The sequence below is a fragment of the Hypomesus transpacificus genome, chromosome 2, assembly GCF_021917145.1.
Source record: "Hypomesus transpacificus isolate Combined female chromosome 2, fHypTra1, whole genome shotgun sequence".
NCBI classification, from domain to species: domain Eukaryota; kingdom Metazoa; phylum Chordata; class Actinopteri; order Osmeriformes; family Osmeridae; genus Hypomesus; species Hypomesus transpacificus.
Genome location: NC_061061.1, coordinates 4,388,975 through 4,405,704, shown reverse-complemented (window position 1 = coordinate 4,405,704; position 16,730 = coordinate 4,388,975). Strand labels below are relative to the sequence as shown.

General features: G+C 46.5%; 2 protein-coding genes across 6 annotated transcripts in view; both read left to right on the top strand.

Annotated features, from left to right (window-relative positions):
• kif13a (kinesin family member 13A) overlaps positions 1 to 7,843 on the top strand; it is a 38,316-nt gene extending 30,473 nt beyond the window's left edge. For 2 of the 4 annotated variants that reach the window (XM_047030710.1, XM_047030701.1), the window contains 13 exons: positions 153 to 279; positions 512 to 567; positions 708 to 832; positions 1,214 to 1,390; positions 1,514 to 1,606; positions 1,950 to 2,102; positions 2,513 to 2,590; positions 2,713 to 2,763; positions 2,979 to 3,069; positions 4,036 to 4,187; positions 4,873 to 5,031; positions 5,343 to 6,666; positions 6,789 to 7,843. In XM_047030710.1, coding sequence (XP_046886666.1) covers positions 153 to 279; positions 512 to 567; positions 708 to 832; positions 1,214 to 1,390; positions 1,514 to 1,606; positions 1,950 to 2,102; positions 2,513 to 2,590; positions 2,713 to 2,763; positions 2,979 to 3,069; positions 4,036 to 4,187; positions 4,873 to 5,031; positions 5,343 to 6,666; positions 6,789 to 6,922 — 2,720 coding nt within the window. In that variant the 3' untranslated portion in view covers positions 6,923 to 7,843. The remainder of the gene's footprint in view (positions 1 to 152; positions 280 to 511; positions 568 to 707; positions 833 to 1,213; positions 1,391 to 1,513; positions 1,607 to 1,949; positions 2,103 to 2,512; positions 2,591 to 2,712; positions 2,764 to 2,978; positions 3,070 to 4,035; positions 4,188 to 4,872; positions 5,032 to 5,342; positions 6,667 to 6,788) is intronic. The other 2 variants (XM_047030729.1, XM_047030719.1) reach the window with 1 other exon arrangement.
• Positions 7,844 to 9,673: 1,830 nt separating this feature from the next.
• On the top strand, positions 9,674 to 15,103 carry rbm24b (RNA binding motif protein 24b). Of its 2 annotated transcripts, none has more exons than XM_047041219.1 (4): positions 9,674 to 9,998; positions 10,362 to 10,485; positions 10,751 to 10,805; positions 13,582 to 15,103. In XM_047041219.1, exons 1-4 carry the CDS (start codon positions 9,822 to 9,824, stop codon positions 13,934 to 13,936), a joined length of 711 nt encoding a protein of 236 aa, XP_046897175.1. In that variant the 5' UTR covers positions 9,674 to 9,821; the 3' UTR covers positions 13,937 to 15,103. The 2 variants fall into 2 exon arrangements, with proteins under 2 accessions (XP_046897175.1, XP_046897166.1); XM_047041210.1 differs by having other exon boundaries at positions 10,362 to 10,551.
• Positions 15,104 to 16,730: the final 1,627 nt, after the last annotated feature.

Here is a 16,730-nt window from a genome sequence, read left to right as displayed (position 1 = left end):
TTTTCACCCCCTCACCACCCTTTCCTCTTTCGCTCTAATTCCGTCTCTGAATCACTCTCTCCTCTACCATCTCTTTCTCTCCTTGTCTCACACTCTGTCTTCCCCGCACTCCTTTCCTCACCCTCTCTCCCCCGTTCCCTCCCCCCCTCCAGAGAAGTCGGAGGAGGACGTGGAGCGCGAGGCGCGGCTGGTGGAGCAGTGGGTGGGGCTGACGGAGGAGAGGAACGCTGTGCTGGTGCCTGCTCCTGGCAGCGGCATACCTGGGGCCCCCGCACACTGGTGAGCTCCACACACACGCACACACATGCTTACATACACACATGCATGCATACACACAGATGCGCACACACACACATATATATACACACACAGACACTTACAGATATGCACACACACACACACACGCACGCATGCATACACGGACACATAAACAGATGCTGACACACATATATACATATACGCACACATATTCATAGACACACACACATTACATCTTTGTTTTCTGTTTTAGGACACCCCCTGCTGGCATGGAGGCTCATATCCCTGTCCTGTTCCTGGACTTGAATGGTGAGGTTCTTCACACACACACAGCCATGAGCCAGCATCCACACAACCCAGCCATCGACATCCTTAAGGATGTGGTGGTGACGTCCTCCCTCCTTGGTATTATAAAGTTTGACTGTCGAAATGTCTGTCTGTGTCCCCAGCGGACAACCTGACAGTGAATGAGCAGTTGACAGGGCCCCACGCTGCCGGGGTCAACTCCATCCTGCCCAAGGAGCACGGCAGCCAGTTCTTCTACCTGCCCATCATCAAACACTGCGAAGATGAGGTAAGACTCGGGCCTCCGCTGCCCCCCTCTGGCCGAAAGAAGAACTTGCAAAAACTTGACATTCCTTCAATAAAGATGGTCTTTCAGATCCAGACCCAGATACATATTTAGTTTTGAAAGTGTTTTCTGAGAATATTCTCCAATGAAATTATGCTTATCTACATAGTAGTGCATGGGCACTTGGATTAACATAAAAAAACAGGAAATTATCAGGTTGGTTTAGGTGCAGTTTTATGGGCGTATGTGAAGCCCCCTGTGCTTGTCAAAGGGGCTATACAAATACATTTGATTCGATTTGATCGAGCAGAGAGCTTTCTCTGTGGTCACCCGGTACCAGCATGATCCGGTTGACCTATGACCTACATCCCTTTCCTCCAACAGGTGTCAGCGCTGTGCTCGTGGGACTCGTCCATCCACGACTCGGTGCACCTCAACCGGGTGACCTCGCCCAACGAGCGCATTTACCTGATCATCAAAGCCACGGTGCAGCTCAGCCACCCCGCCTCCATGGAGCTGGTGGTCCGCAAGAGGATCGCCGTCAACATCTACAACAAACAGGTGCCTACCTACCACCACAACCTCTGGAGTCCCTGTCAGGGTTGCTCCTAACCACCAATTATTTCACTTTTTGTCATGGAGTTTGTGCCGTTTCGTTTTTGACCAAATGTGTTTCTCCTGTAGAGCTTCACTCAAAGTCTGAAGAGGCGAATGTCCCTGAAGAACACTCTTTACTCCTGTGGAGTCACCTATGAGATTGTGTCCAACGTACCAAAGGTACCAGTGTGGTCATTTACATTACATTTACATTATATTAAGTCATTTAGCAGAAGCTCTTATCCAGAGCGACTTACAGTACGTACAGGGACATTCCCCCGAGGCAAGTAGGGTGAAGTGCTTTTCCCAAGGACACAACGTCATTGGCACAGCCGGGAATCGATCCGGCAACCTTCTGATTACCAGCCAGATTCCCTAACCGCTCAGCTATCTGACTCCACCTGGCTCTTGCATGAAGGCCTTTGAATTCTCTACCCTACTTTTTCTAAATCGTCTCAATGATCGATTTACACTCAATGTCCTGTTTTACGGTCCTGTCCACCTGTGTGTGTTGGTCGGCCAGGCCTCGGAGGAGCCAGAAGAGAGAGAGACTCTGGCCCTGATGGCGGCCCGCGGGGAGAGTGAGGAGAGCCACGACGGAGAGACCTACATAGAGAAGTACACCAGAGGGGTTCTGGAGGTGGAGAACATCCTCAGCTTGGAGAGGCTGCGTCAGGTAGGGTCGATGGAACACACGCGACGCAAACACATACTGTCAATCATACACATGATGCACACGTACACATGTATACACATATACTCATGCTGTGCACATACACATATGAACACACACGTACGACAACATACACCACCCACAAATATACTCATACATACATACAAAGTTTGTGTCTCGAGATAACGCAAAGACTACGGCTTATGTGTTTTTGTTGAGTTACATTTTGTATTACTTTTATCACTTGTATTATTGTTTTTATTGATTTTATGTAAAGCACCTTGAGCTGCAATTTGGGGATGAAATGGGCTGTATAAATAAAATCTTATTACACATACACACACAAAGACATAAACACACACAAAACCTCTGGACCCAAACACAGCCTCTGATAAGTGTTTGTATGTGGGCAGGCGGTGACAGTGAAGGAGGCTCTCTCTGTCAAAGGCAGACACCTGAGACGGAGCATCAGCACCCCCAACGTGGGCCATGTAAGAGACACTCACCCACCCCACCCTCAGCCAATAAGCCTCCAACTCAATTACAGGAAACGTAAGAAACCCCAGCCTGTGTCAGTCGAGGGTGACCTTCTTCCTTTGTCTGTGTCCTCCAGTCCTCCTGCAGCAAGGCGGACCTGACCGGGTGCGACGATGACGACTGCAAGGTAAGGAAACGGCCAATAGGCAAAGAGATGTGAACCTTGCTCATCAGCTTGATGTATGATCCTGGCTCGTCACTCTCTAAAAACAACCTAGAGAAGCAAATAGATGACTGCTCACTTAGATATAGGTATATACTGGAGATATATCCTTTTTCTCTTTATTTTTTAAGGGCTGTAGATATACAGCAGATGACACCTGACTGTGTTTTCCTTTGCAGGGTCACTGTGACAGTCATCTAGACGTCTCTGACTGCAGTACCCACGAAGGCTTCATGTGTGGAACGCCCCTCAAAAACAAGGATAACCAGGGTAACCTCCTGACAGACACCATCATCCCACCCAGACACCGTCATCCCTGACACCACCATCCCAGACAGACACAATCATCCCAGACAGACACTACCATCCCAGACAGACACAATCATCCCAGACAGACACCACAATCCCAGACAGACACCACCATCTCAGGCAGACACCACTATCCCAGACCGACACCACCATCCCAAACAGACACCACCATCCCAGACAGACACCACCATCCCAAACAGACACCACTATCCCAGACCGACACCACCATCCCAAACAGACACCACCATCCCAGACAGACACCACCATCCCAGACAGACACCACCATCTCAGACGGACACCACCATCCCAAACAGACACCACCATCCCAGACAGACACCACCATCCCAGACAGACACCACCATCTCAGGCAGACACCACCATCCCAGACAGACACCACCATCCCAGACGGACACCACCATCCCAAACAGACACCACCATCCCAGACAGACACCACCATCTCAGACAGACACAATAATCCCAGACAGACACCACCATCTCAGACAGACACCACCATCCCAGAAAGCCACCACCATCCCAGAAAGACACCACCATCCCAGACAGACACAATAATCCCAGGCAGACACCATCATCTCAGACAGACACCACCATCCCAGACAGACACCACCATCTCAGACAGACACCACCATCCCAAACAGACACCACCATCTCAGACGGACACCACCATCCCAGACAGACACAATAATCCCAGACAGAGACCACCACCTCAGACAGACACCACCATCCCAGAGACACACCACTATCCCAGACAGACACAATCATCCCAGACAGACACAATCATCCCAGAGAGACACAATCATCCCAGACATACACCACCATCCCAGACAGACACAACCATCACATTTTGTTTGGTCTTTCTCAAGATGAACTTCCCCTCATCTAGGTCTTTTTTTCTGGATCTCTACCCAGGTTTGGTTCCAGAGAGCCCTACCTTCTTTAACTCCAGCCCGTTCAAGGTGCTCTCTCCCCAGCCTCCCAAGTTCCTCAAGTCCCTGCTGCCAGTCAGAGAGGAGAACAAGGCCAGGAAAGCCCTGGAAGCACGCCCACTGCTGGGCATGGAGGTGAGGTCACCCTACTAGCCGCGGACAGAGAACTGTCCCCCCCTCCTCACATTTGTCCATTTTGTCTTTTTCCATCTCAGTCTTTTCTTCTTCTGCGATTTGATAGCACTTTGTACGTGCATTGTCTTCAAACAATCGGCACTCTTTTCACGTTGCAGTATTTCTCTGAAAATAACAATTCATCTATTAATATGACAATGTCTTCTCATGAGCCAACATTTGTGACAGGTTTCTAATAGTACTAAATCTGTGTGAGGGTTATAATGCCTTAGCTACTGTATGAACGGGAAGCTCATGTTTTCTGACACCTGGCCGTGCTCCACCAGACAGGCATCCTTCATTGTTAAGGAGCATGACTTCACCCGGAATAGCTACAGTCAACCAAATGGTGCACCCAGCCAATTTACATTAATGTTGTGTGTCTAAGGCTTCGTTCCAATGTAGACTATTACACTTAACTTGTTATTGTTTTCATCCTCACAAAGCCTGGGTTAACTGTGGCTATACTTACAATGTAAATTAACCAAAGTGTGTGTGTTCCATTCAACATCGTCTGCATGTCTGTGTGCCATCTGCCATAAACTAACTGTAAACACTTGAATGCACTGGACTGTTAGCTTGGTAACTGCCTTGCTCCATGCATGCCTGTTTGTGTGAAGTGTGTGCTGTTGTTCTGACCTTGCAGAGCATGCGCTCATGTGTGGACAGCCCCACGCTGCTCCCCCCTCCCTGCCCATGGCCCCGGCCCCGGGCGGGCAGCGAGGGCCACCGCACCCCCTCCACCTCCACCCCCACCCCCACCTCCATCAGCCGACCGCTCAGCCACACACTGCCACACACGGCTGTAAGTGTCACACGCACACTTAGCCACACACACTGACACACTGTTCTGGCAGAAAACCCACCCCAAAAAAACACCGGAGGCCCCTCTGCGAATAACACACACGCGCGCGCACACACACGTGCATTATGTCATTAGAGCATGTTTACCTGCCTTCTGCCCAACATTCATCTCAACACCCATCGAAACATCCATTGTCATCAGTCTACCCTCATGGTCTATGAGAGAAGTTGTAAGCTCCACCGCAGAAAGGGGAAGTTTGACCTTGTCCTCGGTGGGTTCTGTGTTGTGTCCGCCCCTGTCCTTCTGGTCAGGACTCGGAGGAGGAGGAGACAGACATGGCCATGAGTCTGGGCCTGGGCTCTCAGGACTTCCACCGCTACCAGCCTTACATCCCAGAGGACTTTGCCAACTTTGACGTGTACAACGCCACCTTGGATAGCCAGGAGGGGGCGTTGTGTGCACGTTCAGAGCTGAGGGGAGGCCGGGGCTTGGGAGGAGGAGGAGGAGGTGGTGGAAGTGGGGGAGGAGGGGACAGAGAGGTCACCCGCAGCCCCACGGCCAGCAGCTGCACCAGTGGCTACTTCTCCCACAGCGCCTCCAACGCCACGCTGTCCGACATGCCCTTCAGTACCAGCGACAGCTCCGACCAGCTCAGCTCCACAGCCAGAGAACCTGACCGGGACCCCCAGGATCCCCCCTCCTGCCCCCCGGGGCGAGGCGGCACCCTTACCCAAAGTGCCTCGGCAAGGGGTGAGACCCACACCCCCGTGCAGTTGCTGGCCAGCTCCTCCATCAGTGTTCCTGCTAGGCTAGGGAAGCAGGCCTCCCCCCAGCCCAGCAGGTGTGCCCTCAGCGTCAGCCAGGAGTTCACAGACTTTTTAGGGGCCGACGACGGCATTGGAGATGGCGATCTTGGACACTGGCAGCAGGAGTGGCAGCAGGAGGACTCACGCCTGCCCTCTGACCAGCCGAGGAGAGGGCATGAGCCCCAACAAGCGACCAAGCAGCATGCCTCGGCCATCATTCACACACCTCATCCGGGACACACCCAAGCCTCTAACTGCAATCATCACAATGGTAAAGAGTCTGGGATTTTAACCGTGTCCTGTCCAGCCCCTGTCCTGTCCTCCGCTCCATCCCTGGTCTTATCCCCAGACCCAGACTCAGGGTCATGTCTAGGGCCAGTCCCAGGCTTATCCCCAGCCTCCTCCCCTGCCCGAGCCCCTGCCTCAGCCCCAGTTCTAGCCCCTGCCCCAGTATTATCCCCTGCCTCAGTCTTATCCCCTGCCTCAGCCCCAGCCTCAGGGCCTGCCTTAGCCCCAGCCCTCACCCCAGTCCCTGCCCCAGTCCCAGTCCCCCCCCAAGTCCAGCGAGGAGGAGGACAACCCCCCATCCAGGAGCCAGCCCAGGGAGACCTTCCCCACGGCAGCCCCTGCCCCAGCCCCAACCCCAGCAGTGCTGAGCCCTCGGGGGACTCCAGCGGGGACGAGAGCACGCCCGCAGCCCAGCTGCCTGACTGGATGGCCCCCGGGGAGCAGGTGTGGGTAGGAAAGAGGAGCGGCACAGTGCACTACGTGGGGGGAGTGGAGTTTGCCAAGGGGATCTGGGTGGGAGTGGAGCTGGACCTGGCAGTGGGTGAGTGAGGGAGAAAACCCAAACAGTAATTACCATTGTGTATTGGTACGTGTGTGGTTGTTTTAGGGTGTGTGTTCATGTGTGTGAATAGGTCTGTGCTTACCCATCCTCTCTCCTTTCAGGAAAGCACAATGGAACCGTCCAAGGGAGGGTGTACTTCCGCTGTGCTCCAAGCCGCGGGGTGTTTGTGAAGCCCTCTCGCCTCACCAGAGGTCCCCCCTGTATGGACTCAGAACCTCAGACATTGGTCCTCTAGGACCCTGGAAGACACTGCTCCATCTGGACGACCATCCCCAGGATAGGGGCCAGGGTCCTGGACTACCACCCTCCAGGATAGGGGCCAGGGTCCTGGGCTGCCACCCCCCGTAATACAGGCCCGAGTCCTGGGCTGCCACCCCCAGGATACAGGCCAGCGTATTGGGCCACTACCCCCCAGGATAAGGGCCAAAATCCTGGACTTCCTTTTTCCAGGATAAGGGCTTGGGTCCTGGACTACCACCCTCCAAGAAAGGGGGCAGGTGCCACAGAGATCCCGCTGATATCTCTCTCACTCTTTCTCCCTCATAATTCATCCCTTTCCCCCTCAAACCATAGTCTGTTATTTTTGTGTAAATTACTGTTTCTCTTCAGAGTGGCTGACCAGTGTATTTTAACGTTTATCTATCATGGTTCACGGAACGTTCACTATGCACACATGCACATGCTTTTATTTGTTTTATTTTATTTTTGATAGAAAGGTAAACCTTTGACTGAGTCCCCAGATGAGTACCTTTATCGACACTCTTTCTTCCATTTGTATAATCAAATCTGTTCATTGTGTGATATTTATGTCAAACACCATGCATATCCTCCCTATTGGGTCAAAGTGGGATATCATCTGGGATATTTTGATGAAGAATGTACTACTGTTGATACACTAACAAATGACAGTTTGTTATTGAAGTCATGATGATATGTCAGGGGTAACCAAAGAACTAGGGTTTCATATCTGCTGAATATAACTCATATTTTGCTTGTGTGTATTTGTGTGTACATATATACTGTATGTGTTTAGTTTATGCGCATTGCCACGTGACTAACGCCACAAGCCCTTTTGAACATTGGGCCACCTGCAAATCGCAACTGCTTTGAAGCTATGACTGCAGTCAGCTCAGCTGTCGGTTATCGTTAAATGAGTTTTGTTGGAGTACTGTAAACACTGTGGAATGACCAGTTAGCCCCTACTGAAGCTGGGACTATCGCTGTCTGATTGCTTGCACTGGAGTAGACCTCCCTGGGAGTTCATCATGTAGTCTTCCGTGTGGGACAAGCGAAGCGTAACCCGTGTCTGCTCCTCTGTGACCCTGCTGCTTGGTGCGTCTGGAAGGGCAGAACACTGAGGGAAATTCCCAAAGGGACCTGAGGTCTATCAACACTATGATCAGTATGAAGCAGGCTAGGCTTTTGACTAAGACCTGGCGGCCTCCCTGATGCCTTACTGCCCTGTCTCTGTGAAGACGGGCAGGAATAGCCATGACAGACTGCTTTTCCTATATCCTCACCCAGGATGTGCTGACTAGAATCATGTGTGTGGATCTGAAGCCTGTGTATGACGCGATGCCCTTGAGGCATTTCAAATGGCCACCCAACCCTCTTTGATTGAATAGCTCTTGGTAACGCCTTCAGTATTTATTTTTCTTTTTTTTATATGTTTTTTTGGACATCGTTTTTTATTCTTATTTGACTTAACAAGTAACATTTCAAGTATTTGTAAAGGTACTTAGTAATGCCAATAAATTGACTTTTTTTTTTTTTACTGGGAGGGGATGATTAACGGATGATGGACAATATCAGGAAGAGATGTAACAAGTGATTTTTGTAAACTGAATGATCATATTTTATGGAAGCAATAGATGTGGTGAGCTGTGGAACTGATATATTGTTGTTTTAAAGTGCTGTATTTTCAAGGAAATGAAAGAAACCCAAGACCTTACTTTAAAGATGACATCAAAGCTGCTCTCCCTCACAAGGAGCTGTAAATAGAAATGTATTTGAACATAGTCTTTACAGTATTATAATGTACAGAATTGTATTTATATTGTATCTCAACAAACTGTTTTAATTGGTACAAAGATGTTCTAAAATACAGAACGTTTACAATGTAGAGCCTGTGTGGACCTCTTGACTCCCAACAATCTTTCTGAACATGATTTCATACGTTTTCACAACAGTTGTTTTCACTAGGGCCTTGGATATAGACACAGGTCTTTGTCCAGGGGAATGCTGCCTTCCCCTGGGAGATTTATGGCACACGAAGTGACCCATCTGTGTTGGGTCTACAGAGAAGCTGCAGACGTCAGCCTCAAACACTGCCACTGTTGCGTTTGTTCATCACACAAAGCCCGATAGATCAGCTGGTTAGATATGTCACTGTGAGCTGCCCTGTCTGTTGTTAAAGTAGGCTGTGGGGTGATCTTTTCTATTTCCCTATATAACAGTAAACGCAAATGTATGATGTGTTTGTCTATTCTGGAGGTGTTCCGAATTCTGATAGTTGTTGCAAAAGCCAGAACACGATCGCGACATTCCTGTTGTGACATCGGTAGTCAGCTGTTCCTATTGACCCCGTGTGACCATGTGTGATGCAACAGGTGTGATATGGGGCACGATGACTGCACACAAATGTGTGGATAAACACGGTAAGCGTAAATGAGATATCAAATATTAAACGAATCACCTTTAGGCATACGTGAAGCACAGTGGACTAAAGGAAGATGACTTTACCAACAACAACAAATTACCACCGACAAGAAATTAAAATGTGGAGGTTTCTATTTCCTATTATTTTCCTATGAAGGAGCACGCCATAATCACAAATTGAGTAAATAGAGATTACTTCTTCGTTTCAAAACCAATGAAGTGTGGTCGAGTCACCCACCAGGTCTAGTAGGTGGAGCGTAGTGGGTGTACTGGGCGGAGTTAGGTGACGTGTAAAGCGATGTACATGCTCTGGAGCCAGAAGCGGAACGCTGAAACAGATCTTCTGTTAAACAGGTGTCGGGAATCATTCGCTCCAAAGACAAGCATCCCGGACCAACACTTTCTTTTTTAATTTAAACTTTGGTGTTTTTCAGTGTTCAATATAGTGGAAACATTGTTTCCAACCCCTTGCACAAATGCAGATGATGCACTCAGCACAGAAAGACACAACCTACACGAAGATCTTTGTTGGGGGTCTTCCATATCACACCACGGACTCCAGTCTCAGGAAGTATTTTGAGGTGTTCGGTGACATCGATGAGGCTGTTGTTATCACAGACAGACAGACGGGAAAATCAAGAGGTTATGGATTCGTAAGTAATCAATTTGAGTGTGACACATTGCACGTTGGTGTATGCTGCAGACTACCTTGACCAGTCCACGCTTATGTGTGCTGGCAAGAGTCAAATGATTAGGTAAAGTTTAATTTTAACAGATAATTATTTAAGACTATCGCTAAACACGTTATAGCCCTCATGAACAAAGTTATGAAGTATTATGCACTCACTGTTCCAACATGTACAGAGTAATTTGGCACTCACAATATCAAAGACTAGCGGATTCATCCCTTGATTCAATTACAGACAGTACGAAACTGAACTTATTTAGAGCTTAATGGTAGATAGTGGTTAACTGACTTATGTTATTAAATTGAGATTTGTGTATGCTGCTCTCAGGTGACGATGGCAGACCGGGCGTCCGCAGACAGAGCTTGTAAGGACCCCAACCCCATCATCGATGGGAGGAAGGCCAACGTGAACCTGGCCTACCTGGGAGCCAAGCCCAGGGTCATGCAGCCAGGTGAGGGCCTGGACGCCCTGGCTGAGGGCTGCGCCACAGGTTTTTTTCACAACTTGGACGACCAAGGTGGAGAACAATGAAAGCAGAAACTATTGCTTTTTACTCACACGTATGTGCTGGAGTGTTTGACACTGACGCAGTGTTGCTCAGCAACCTTAACCCTCACTATGTGTGGCAAGTTGACGTTGTATGACATACTTGGGTGGTTTAGATTGATTACTTTGTCATGCAGGATGGTCGAATCAAAAAAACTTTCTTGTTCCAGGGTTCTCATTCGGAGTGCCTCAGATCCACCCGGCGTTCATCCAAAGGCCTTATGGGTAGGTCGCCTCACACCTCGTTACATGTTTACTTTATCACGTCTGTGTGAAACATCTTCTACAGATTAGAGTTTGTCATTTAGCATTAGAACATTACTCTGCACACGGCCTCATTTTTACCAATAGATGTATAGAAATATTTAAAACTTACGTTCACTGTCTAATGTTGTACATCTGATAAATGATTAGCATTCAAAATGTTTTTTATTTTATTTCTGTAGTTCTTGTAGAACTATAACTTTGACCCACCCATTCAATGTTGTGTGTCCAGGTGTGACTGTTGGTGTGTGCACATCTTTGCTTGTTATTGTTATTGACTCTGGAGGAAGTGACCGTTTGTCCAAAACTCTTACAGAATTGACTCAATGTTGACCATTTCTTTCTGATCTGACAGGGTCGATTACGGTTAAAATAGCTGGTGAAGGGACATGATGGTTTGAGGAATAGCTGAGTCTGCATTGGGCAGATCACTAAAGTGTTACCAGTAAACTCTGACACACACAAACAAGCTGAAATGGTGATTAGATGCATGGAAGTTTATGTTTTCTTTTTCTCCAGTTTTCCATATAGTCCTTAGATTGGTGTGTGCCTTGGTACCAGTATGAAGTGGTTTTCAGCTTAACTGTGTGCTTATATTCACTTGCAGTGGGGAGGGGAAGGGAGGGAGGAGGGTCCTAGGGGGGATTTTTGGGGGTATTTTTTTGAAGACATTTGAAATTTTGTTAGGGAGATGTAACTTACTTTGTTTGACATGGGGTGTTGATTCTTGTTTTTCTTTTTAATGACTGATTGTGCTTTAGCCTGTGGTTGTATTTTTCTGGTTTCAGTTAACAATACGTTCACTATGTTTTGTTGCTCATGGGGTGTATCACCCAGTCAAGGAAGTAATATTTGACAAACCATCCCCTGCAACAAAACAATCCCTGGCTTGCATGTTGGACTTTTTTTTCCTGTTTTCTTTTTTCTCTTTACTCATAATGCTGTGGTTTCTGTTTTGATTTTCTCACATTAACCCATTGCTTTCATAAGTAGCTTTTCATCTCAAATTAACGCCTATACTTTACAGACCCGTATTGAACTAATATCTTTTAAAATATAAAAGAAACACAAACGGACAGACAGCGCTGACAAAGAGACAGGCTGACAGACGCACAGCACAGTTGAAACTGACAGAGTGGTACCGGTCTGACAGCAGCTGTTGGCTCACATGGCTTCTCAAATTCAGATGGAAAATGGGAGTCACTCTACCCCACAGTGAACTTAATAATGTATGTCTTAGAGAAGGCCACTCACCCGCAAACAACAGGTGGGCAGCTAGACATAGACATGTGCCCGGGGGCCAGTGTGACTGTGTCCTAGGGATTACCCATGTGCCCCAGTGATTTACAAAGCACCTTTATTTAGCACCGAACATTCGGGAGCACAAAATGGCCGCCCTGCCCTAGCCCTTCAGAATAGTTTGTGTTGACTGAACCAGTTCAGCAGCACAGTAACAAGAGTATTTTTATATCTGGCTGTAGGAATTGAGAACGGAGGCTCCTGTTGCAGATGACTAGTCTATGGTGTTTGTAGCTTAAATAAGATCCAACCATATCTTGTAGGAGTGAACAATCCCAAAACCTTTGTTAGTCCTAAAATAAAGGTTATCCAACTTGAGTCTAACGGTAGTACAGTAAGATATTGAGATATTTCAACAGGTATAGCAAATATTTACTCGGATGTAAGGAAACATTGGAGGCTACCACTTGCATATCCTATGACTAGACAGAAGTGGTCACACCATCAAGTTAATAATGTAGACAGTTACGTGAACGCAAGGGAAGGAGACGCGTGAAGGTCATTCAGGCAGAGGAGTGACAGAGTCCGCCATCAGACTTGACGAGTGCCATGCCATGTGTTGCTGAAGGAGAGAAGCTCAAGCTTGTCCCTTAGGGATCACAAGGGGAGCAAAAATAGCATGCCTCCAGCCTCTCTTGTCAGTCAAACAGACGGGTATGTATGTGAGTGTGGTTGGGGGGGGGGGAGAAGGAGGGGGCAGAGAGAGTAGAAGGGTACATCTATGGACAGATTTAACACCCTAACACCTGCTCCTCTGCATGTGTGCTACAAGGGACTAAAACTCAGTGGGGTAAATAGAGCCAAATCTGCCCAGAAACTCAAACTTCCATGGTCCACGGCCCCTTAGTCCACAACTTCCTTTTCCAGACACTAATTTATTCAATGTATCGGTATTGACTACAGCACAAAGCCCACTAGTACATATTCAGTGCCTATTTCAACGGCTTAAAATCACTTTTGCCATCATTTCTCTGCAAAGCCTCTTCAGTGAAATTTCCTCTCCTGTGTTTCCATGATTTTTGTGTGTGGGCATGCTTGTGTGTGTGATGTGATTGTATGTGGACTGGTAAACGTTCAGTGACATCCTTCCCTTGGTTGGTGTTGTGTTGCGGTGTTGTGAGATGAGCTCGCAAGTGGTGTGAGACAACCTTGGTTCAGTCACAAACGGCAGTGGTGTGGGCTGTCTTCGCTTAACGCCTTTATTCCAGTATGATTCCAATGCTTTTTCTGACTCAAAAATTGAAAGCTGCGCTCGTTTTTTGATATTATGCTAATAGTTTCCTCTCGGTAGGGTCCCTCCATTGTAATTGAATGGTTTTGCTGTGTTAATGATATGAGAACTGGATTGTTGTTGTTTTTTTATGGCGCCTGCTTCTTCAATTTCAGATTGTCTATCAAGTGTTTCTGTTCTAACCTCCTGTATGTTTATGTCCAACAGGATTCCAGCTCACTACGTCTACCCCCAGGCCTTCGTTCAGCCCAGCATGGTCATTCCTCACGTCCAGCCCACTGCAGCGGCGGCTACTGCCGCTGCCTCCTCCCCATACCTGGACTACACCGGCGCGGCCTATGCCCAGTACTCTGCTGCTGCTACTGCTGCAGCTGCAGCTGCCGCCTACGAGCAGTACCCTTATGCTGCCTCCCCAGCTCCAGCTGGCTACATGACCACAGCCGGGTATGGCTACGCTGTGCAGCAGCCACTGGCAGCCGCTGCCACCCCAGGAGCAGCAGCGGCGGCTGCAGCCTTTGGCCAGTACCAGACCCAGCAGCTCCAGACAGACCGCATGCAGTAAGCACTGTGGAGGCAGGTTTACCGTCAAGGGTGGGTCATGCAGTACACACCCCCGGGACATGACGAGGGAGAGGTTAGTGTTAGCAGAGGGACAGCTGAGAGGAGAGGGTGAGGATGATGAGGATGATGATGGTGGAGAGGTTGTTGTTGGCAGCACTGTCATCTCTTCTGCCCCAAGAACTTGAAGAGGATCACCAGGAAAGGAAACAGCAGAAACGTTACCTTATTATTCAATTATCAGTATTGTCTTGTCATTCTAGTATGAATATTTAATATTTATTCAGAAGTAAGAAAAAACATATTAATCCTTATTTAAGTAGCAGACTCCCCGAAAACCACTGATGCATTTTGTACGTAAAATGATATTGAAATGGTTAACGTTTATTGCAATGTATAGTTTTATATGTCCTTCACAAGTGCACTCAAGTCTGACAATCAGGTTGTTTTTAAAAACATGTCTAAATATAGCTAAACAAACCAAATAAAGACCTTATTGCAAACAAGGAATACAACTGTAGACCCATGGTACAAATAACTAATCTCATGTTTCCATATCCATACTTAATGATCAATGTTAAACTATGCAACGCTAACTTCAGTAAATATCAAAGGGGCTTTGGTATGATAATACGTATACTTATTTGCTGGTGATCGTATTGTTTGCAGCCTCCAAAGAACACATAGCAGATAGCCACATGAACAGAGATATATTTCAGTTCGTTGCCCAGTGTCTCTTCTCTTTTGATCAGTTCAGACATCGGAATGGGAGTACACTGGACTTGAAATCCAGCTCAATGTTTTGTGAATTTCTTTTTCAGACTGAAAATAATGTTCTTCAGAGAATGTTTTCCCACTGTGCCTTTAAATGTTGGTACTATTGTATTTATTAAGGAACTTTCCATTTTGTGCGGACTCTTTAGCAATTTGGAGTCATCAGGATTATGGATGGGTACTTTTTGTTCCTCTTTATGTACTGTACCATACAGCTGTTGAAGGATCAGGTGTGCTATTCTAATTTCATAACTGGAATTTACTGTATAATTATATATTTGGAAAAACAAAAACCTGCAACAAAAGGCAGTGGATTTATACCTTTTCTATCAAACTATTTTCCCCCATACTTTTGTAAAATTTTAAATTGTATTCCTTTGGGTAAAAGAACAAAGCTAGTAAGTTACATACCTTTTTCCATTTCCATATCTACCCTTTGTTACCTTAGAGGGATTTTTACACTGTTTGGAACTTTTTATACTTGAAATGTTTCATGAGAGAAAATCTGAAAATGTTTCTCCTTTTGGAAATAACTGATGTCACTGGACATTAATTATAAAGTCACTCAGATGCCAGTGCAATATTCCTCCAATTTTTCTTTTAAAATGTATGATTCTGACTAGACACTCATTGGTTAACAAATAAAATATGTATTGTCTTTAACCTAACCATTTTAATTGAAGGATTGATTTATTTGAGAAAAAGCACAATCATTTGTATCTTAATTCAGGTCATTTTACAGCTTTGTTATCTAGCCATAATGACAGGTGCTAATATAATCTAACAGTCTAGTTGAGGAACTAAAGAATGTTAAAACCATGCATTGATCCAGACATATGTAAGCCACTGTTTTGTCACAGCAAACTCAAACTCAACTCAAACAGGAGGGAAAATATGTCTACCTTTGGGGAATGTGATAACTGCAGAAGCAGCTAGCAGTCTGGTCGGCCCTTAATGAATCCCTCTACCGCAGGCTCTGTTTGTCAAACCAGAACAGTCCCCAGTAGTCCCAAAGACAAACATTAGATCAAACTAAATCACATTTCGACTATAAGACAGGCAGTATAAAATATTAAAATGTGATGACATTCCTTTCCATGTTATCAATTTAGTGGATTGTGTACTTTTTTCCCTTTTGATAAATGTCTGTGGTGCTATTAATAGGTTGAAATTAATACTGGATTCATGAGATTAATTAGATGCAAATATAATTTTTATACCTCTATGGCCAGGAAAAACAGAAGGAGGAATCTCGGTCAAAACTGGATGACACAAAAATCTAAATCTGAAGAATTACAACTCCATCTTGATCTCTCCTTGTAAATGTATTTCTATAATTAACCCCACTCCTCTCTTCTCGAGTGACATTAAGAAATAATGTGGACTGCTATGGGTAACATGAACCTGCTCACCAAAATAGTAAGTAGGTGAAGTTCCTCTCCCCTGATTTTGTCAGTCTTTAGCTGTCCATCCTCACAACACAATGTCAGCAATTGTTTTGTGAACACTGAATAAGTTATAGGAGATTCATATTCATATACCTATCATATTAGGGAAGATTTGACTAAAAACAACCAGATCGCTATTTCAGAAATCGAAATGTGATATACTGTATGTTTAGTTACTATACCCTTACTGTACCCATGGGAGGGATAGTGCAATCATGCCCCTAACAGACATGACCTGCTGTACTCCAACCTCAGAAACCAGCTGTCACCCCTGACCCCTCCTCTAGTCTAGAAGCCTTTCACCTATAGAGACACAGGTCAGAGAGGCAGCTGTGAACTCTATCCTCCATTCCCCACCTGTTATGAACCATTCAGTATGTTTTGCAAGCTCTTACAAAGCGTTCAGTTGTTTTAGAGACAAGCTTATTATGAAGTTTTGACGTTTTCAGACAGCTGAGGCCCAGTGGACGTACAGCTATAGATCACCTGTCTTTCCCAAGTGAATGTGGGTGAATGTTTTCAGTTGGGACAGGTGACTGCAATGGTGAATAGTTTTCGTGTGTTTTGAACTGGATG

What these genes read in the sequence shown, in the direction of transcription:
- rbm24b (XM_047041210.1), top strand. Translation starts at nt 9,822, where the DNA reads ATGCAGATGATGCACTCAGCACAGAAAGACACAACCTACACGAAGATC. An exon ending in AATCAAGAGGTTATGGATTC is followed by an intron (nt 9,999 to 10,361) that starts GTAAGTAATCAA and finishes TGCTGCTCTCAG; the next exon opens with GTGACGATGGCAGACCGGGC. An exon ending in TTCATCCAAAGGCCTTATGG is followed by an intron (nt 10,806 to 13,581) that starts GTAGGTCGCCTC and finishes TATGTCCAACAG; the next exon opens with GATTCCAGCTCACTACGTCT.